A 6,000-nucleotide genomic window follows, 5' to 3' on the forward strand; every position below is an offset into this window, starting at 1 on the left:
CTCAAGAGTCTTCTCCAACACCACAGTTCAAAAGCATCAATTCTTCGGCGCTCAGCCTTCTTCACAGTCCGACTCTCCGTTCTTAGTGGTGGTCAAATGAATGGTGTAGTGGAAAGGCATGAGGTGATCACTGGAAGGGAGTTGGAATGATAAGAGAAAATGATAGCTTTGGAAGGTAGGCAAAACCACCCAGCATAAGGAATATAAAAAAATAATGCAAAGATACAACTCAGAAAGATATTTTTGAAAAGAAGGACGAACTAAATCTTTGGTCAGAAGGCCATGCCACATACAGAGTGACCAAGATAAACTCTGGTCTAAAGTTCCAGTGTTGCAAACTCCAGAGAGAAAGAGCAGGTTATACCAAAAAGGGGATGATGAAGTTAGTATCAGAATTCTCCATACCAGCATTCTCTACCGTAAAATATGAGCAAGTTATACAACTGTAAGAGAAATAAAATTATTTAAACAATACAAAATTATATTCATAATTTAAAATATCAGATGACATTGTTTTTATAAATATTGTTCTTGTTCAACAGTGAAGGCACTCAGCAGATAGTCTTGATCTGAAAGAACTCAAGGGATATCGTAACCATGAACCTTTCTTGGAAAAAAAACCACTTTGTGAAGAAGAGACTGACCAAATGAGATTCAAATCAAAATAACAGACTCAAGAGCAGAAAAGCTGTGTTAAAAAAACAGTAACAACAATAAAAAACAATAGTGAACATTCAACCCATTATAATGTAGTTTTAAGACTAATCAGTGGGGGAAAATTATTCTTACAGAAGCATGTACATGTTGTGCATCCAACAAAATAAAAATTATAGAAGCAGCAAAAACCAAGAGGTATGAGAAAGAGAGAGAATATAAATGTTCATTATACAGCATTAATGTGGAAACATGTTGTTTACCTGTTAAATTTTTATTAGTTTTTTCTCAGCATTAAATATTTTGTGTATTTGTGTTTTTTGTTATTTGTTTTTTTTTTAAACATTTAATTGTAAATACAAAAGTCATTTAGTTCCACCTCTGCTGGTTTTCCTTGTTATATTCAAGCAAAATGAAGTAACTCTTATTGGAAAAGACTGTTATATTCTCCTTCTCATAGTATACACACATAAAGAGATGTCTGGAATGATGTTCACGAACTGTCAATAAGATGGTAGGGTAGTGCAAATTTTGTTTTCTTCTTTGTATTTTTTTGTATGTTTGAGTTTTAAAATGAGCCCATATTTTTATAAAAGCCATAAAAGTGCCAGTGTTAAGATATTGCTCAGTAGTATGTTATTCTAATTTGCTTCTTAGTCATTAAAAAAAAAAAAAAAGCAGTCTTGACAGATACCAGAAAGAGTCCTTGACAATATTTTTGCAACTTGTGCCTAAGCTTTTGGCAACTGCCTAGAGACCAAAGGTACATTCTGTGGAAGATATCAATTATTCTAACAGGATGCCTCTTGCCTTCTCATTGAATTCATAAATCAAAACAGTGAGCTGTGAGTGTGAAGTGGGATTTGACCTGAATTCCTGGAATGCTGGTGATAGAAAGTGTAGTTCAAGGTGCTATCATATGGAAATCTGAGCTTTCAGTCCTGTTCTAACCCATAACTGGCACCATCCTTTTGGATGTTGGGAGTGTGTCTCAACCTCTGCCCTTTGCTACAGTGACTGCCTTTCACCTGCCACGTTCCATTGCCTCGGGGCCTTTGCGTATGCCTTACCCATCACATAGAGTACCCTCCTTTCCTTTCTCTTCACTGGGCTCCTTCTCCTCAGGACTTAGCTTTTAATCTCCTTCTTCTGGAAGGCCTTCAGTATAACTAGTGGCACCTTTCAGCACATCTGTAGCCACTCACCTGGTGTTAGACTTCCTCAGCAGACTGGCTTGGGGAGACAGGGCTCCCGTTTAGGAGCTGCAGTGTCAGGTTCTGCCATTGCCGTCGGCAGCACATGCTTGCTCTCTTCTGAGCTCAGCCAGGTGGTCATTCTCCCGTGATCTGTGCTGCTCCCTCATGGCCTTTTATTTCCTGCTTTGGGCCTTTCTTAGCTCATGCTTCTGTAGCAACTGTCACTTTTCTCGGAGGTGTTCAAGTTGGTCAGGAGAGACTAACTGTTCTGTACAGCCCGTTACCCTCTGGCAAATTACCCTCTAGCACTGGCCATTCCTACAGGACGCAACACCACAGGCCAGTTCCAGAGGGAGGAGGGCCACAAAGGCATCCTTAGGTGCCCCCAGAAGCTTCAGCTTGGCCTCCCTAGTAAAGGAGATGAAAGTGAAAAATGCGTGTTACAAGGTATCGTGTGTGTTAGTTGCTCAGTCGTGTCCAACTCTTTGTAACCCCATGGACCATAGCCTGCCGGTCTCCTCTGTCCATGGAGTTCTCCTGGCAATAATACTGGAGTGGGTTGCCATTCCCTTCTCCAGGGGATCTTCCTGACCCAGGGATTGAACCTGGGTCTGCTCTATTGCAGGCAGATTCTTTAATATCTGAGCAGTACCCGCAGTGTAATCCTAAATGTATGTTTTATGCATAAAAGACTGAAAATAAAGTAAAAATAAAAATTTTTTTTAAAAGACTGAAAAGAAATAGATCGAAGTATTCTGAATGGGTGTTTCTCTGATGGGATTTCACGTTATTTTTATTTTCTTGTTTTCACATTTTCTGTAATAAACCTATCCCTAGGTGCTAAGTGCTTCTTAAGCCCCTACATATGGCTTTTTGCTGAGCAGCCCCTGTGAAGACTAAAAGTTGGCTCCTGACTCTTGGGATGTGTGTCACCATTTCTGCCTGCCCCTGCCCGTCTGATGTGTTTGGGCTTCCCTGGTGGCTCAGACAGTAAAGAATCTGCCTGCAGTGCAGAAGACCTGGGTTCAATCCCTGGGCTGGGAAGATCCCCTGGAGAAGGGAATGGTTACCCACTCCAGTGTTCTTGCCTGGAGAAACCCGTGGACAGAGGAGCCTGGCGGGCTCTAGTCCATGGGGTCACATAGAGTCAGACACAATTGAGCATCTAACACTTTTTTCACTGTCTAATATGTTGCCTCCCTCTCTTCACCATGGTGTCTTTCTCCTCCCCCAGATGACCGGATGGCTGGAATCCCCCCGCACATGCTGCACAGCTCCCCGTCCGACCGGCAGATCAACCAGCTGGCCCTGAGGCTGGGCCCCGAGTGGGAGCCTGTGGTGCTATCTCTGGGGCTATCCCAGACAGACATCTACCGCTGTAAGGCCAACCATCCCCACAACGTGCAGTCCCAGGTGGTGGAGGCCTTCGTGCGCTGGAGGCAGCACTTCGGGAAGGAGGCCACCTTCCAGAGCCTGCACAGGGGCCTCCAGGCAGTGGACGTGGACCCCTCGGTGCTCCAGCACATGTTGGAATGACTGGGCCCTCGTCCATGCTTGGGGCTAGTCACATGGCTGAATGGAGACTCTCACCAGGGCAGGTAGATTTGGGGGTGGGGTTGTTTCTTTGTCATGGTGATTTTTAGATGAGAGGAAATAGTGGAATTTGCACTTGACGTTAGTTGACAAGCGGGATTACTCAGGAGGGTTGCCGGAATGAATTGACAGTTGACTTTCTAATTGCTCAAATACTGCATTTTTTGAATTGTGCAGGTTTTAATTGTGTGGTTGCCTTTTAATAGACTGGTGAGTCCTACTCGTTAAAAAAAAAAATACAGGTATTCTGTGTATAAATCACCCACTTTTATGTTGCCTGGGAACTCTACAGTGGATTTAATTATTAATGATGACAATAATAAAAAAAAATTGCTGTATATAATGTAGCCCTTTCATGAGAAAGTATTGCTTTTTTTCCCCCCCTTTCATTCTTGTATTGCCTAGATTTAGGGTATAAAATTACGGTAGTTGTGTCTTTGGAACGGAATTGATAGTAACAGTGGAATAGTTACTTGCTCTAGTCAGGATGAATAGCTCAGGCAGGGTGTCTGCATTGAAGTTAAGACACTAAAGCTCCCTGCAAAGACCAGTTCAAATACCAGCATGCATACCTGAGCCCTTTATCTTTAAAAGATTTGCTTAAGAAAATCCCGTGCCCTTTATTTAAAGAACTGGAGGTTGGGGGACAGTGTGGTCTTTCTCCTGAAGCTGTGATGATTGACGCGTTGTGCTCCTAAGGTCTATCTATGACCTAGTCTTCTGACTTTTTAAAATAACACATGCTATTTGTCAAATGCTCTACTGTTTTCAAGGCCTTTAGTACATAGGATCTCACTTGGATCTCACAAAAAGCCTGTGAAGTAGTTGAGCAAGAGGTGAGCTCCATCCCGTAGCAAGATGGAGTGATTTACTAGCAGCGTCTCCCCGGACAAGTTATTTCACTTCTCTAAGCCTCAGTTTCCTCATTTGTAGAGTGAGGCAATGACGGTCCTCACCTCCGAGATATTTGTAACAAGTGGAAGAATAACGTCTGCCATGGGCTCATCCAGTGCCTGGCCCGTCGTCAGCTCTTGGGAAATGGTAGCTGTTAATTCTCTGCCGTGGCTAAACATGGATACAGTTCCCAGGTCAAGGGGAACAGTGGCTAAAGCTGAGGGTTCTGTAGGAGGAAGTGCTGTTACCATGTTTCTGGTTAAGCTTTAAAAGGTGATCTGCTTTTATTAATGCTATTATGAGTCCAATAAAGAGAGTGCAGACTTCCCTGGTGGTCCAGTGGCTAAGACTTTGGCTCTCAATGCAGGCTGCCCAGGTTCGATCCCTGGTCAGGAAACTAGATTCCACATTCTGCAACTAGAAGTTTACATGCTGCAGGTAAATACCGAGGGATCCTCATGCCACAACTAAGGCCCAGGATAGCCAAATAAATAAGTAATAATAATTTATTTTAAGCAGTAACAGGTGAACATTCCCATTTGTGATCCATCCTTTGGAATAATTGGAGAATCTATTTCCCAATACCAACCTAACTAAATTCTTCAAAGGGAAAAATATTCTGAGGGGAAGCATATGGAGTAGTGAGGCTTGACAGAAGGTAGGTCTTCAAGACGATGACAGTGGTGTGTTAATTACATTCTGTCAGGTGCCTGGTAACCATATTCTCTTTCCTAAAAAGGATCAGTTATTTAACAGTCCAGCAGTTTGGCAGTTTGGCTCACTGGTCTTATCACCTCTAATTTTCCATCCTGTAGTCCAGTCATTAATTCATGATCTTGTAAAATCCTTACACTTTTGGCCTCATCACTGCACTGAGTGACTGTACTTCCACAGTATCTTCAATAACTGCTTGTCACTTTGAACTCTGGACTTGCGTTGCTGTTCGTCCCCCCAGATTTGCTAACAGAGAGTTATTTCAGCTTTTGTTCTCACCACATTTATGGATGAGTGAGTATAGCTGGGCTGGACTGCACTCAGTTAGATGACATTTTATTAGTGGATCTAATGACTAGGGGCTTCCCAGGTGGTGCTAGTGGCAAAGAACTCACTTGCCAGTGCAGGAAACAGGAGAGATGTGGGTTTGATCTCTGGGTCGGGAAGATCCCCTGGAGGGGAACATGGTAACGCACTCCAGTATTCTTGCCTGGGAAATCCCATGGACAGAGGAGCCTGGCGAAAACAGTCCATAATGTCGCAAAGAGTCGGACACGACTGAAGTGGCTGGGCATGCGCTGATGACTAGCTGGGGCCTCCCCGCCATTGATCGGGCGTCTGTCACACACAGACGCCTGTGTGCTCTGTCACCAGTGAAGGGCAGCTCGTTATGAAGTGGTCCATGATGGGCTGCCAGGTTAGTAGGCAGCTCTGATTTGTCGCTCTTAAGGAGCAGAGTGTCCCTACCACCAAAAACCAACTGCAACCCTTTAGGCCTGCTCATGTTCTTGCAAAAGACTTGCAGAATGGAAGAAACGAGTATCAGCTTACTGCCTGGTTTTTACCTCCTGCTGAGAAGAGTGGTCTACATCACGTCTGCCTACCACCCAAGAGGACCTGATAGGGGATGCACCTGCAAGGCACATCCGTGTGTTTTTGTACAGAAGAT

General features: G+C 43.7%; 1 protein-coding gene across 1 annotated transcript in view; it reads left to right on the forward strand.

Moving 5' to 3' along the window:
* CRADD (CASP2 and RIPK1 domain containing adaptor with death domain) overlaps positions 1–5,471 on the forward strand; it is a 192,671-nt gene extending 187,200 nt beyond the window's left edge. Inside the window, exon 3 of the mRNA XM_005679822.3 lies at positions 3,085–5,471. Coding sequence (XP_005679879.1) covers positions 3,085–3,386 — 302 coding nt within the window. The 3' untranslated portion in view covers positions 3,387–5,471. The remainder of the gene's footprint in view (positions 1–3,084) is intronic.

Source organism: Capra hircus, chromosome 5 (genome assembly GCF_001704415.2).
Source record: "Capra hircus breed San Clemente chromosome 5, ASM170441v1, whole genome shotgun sequence".
NCBI lineage: Eukaryota > Metazoa > Chordata > Mammalia > Artiodactyla > Bovidae > Capra > Capra hircus.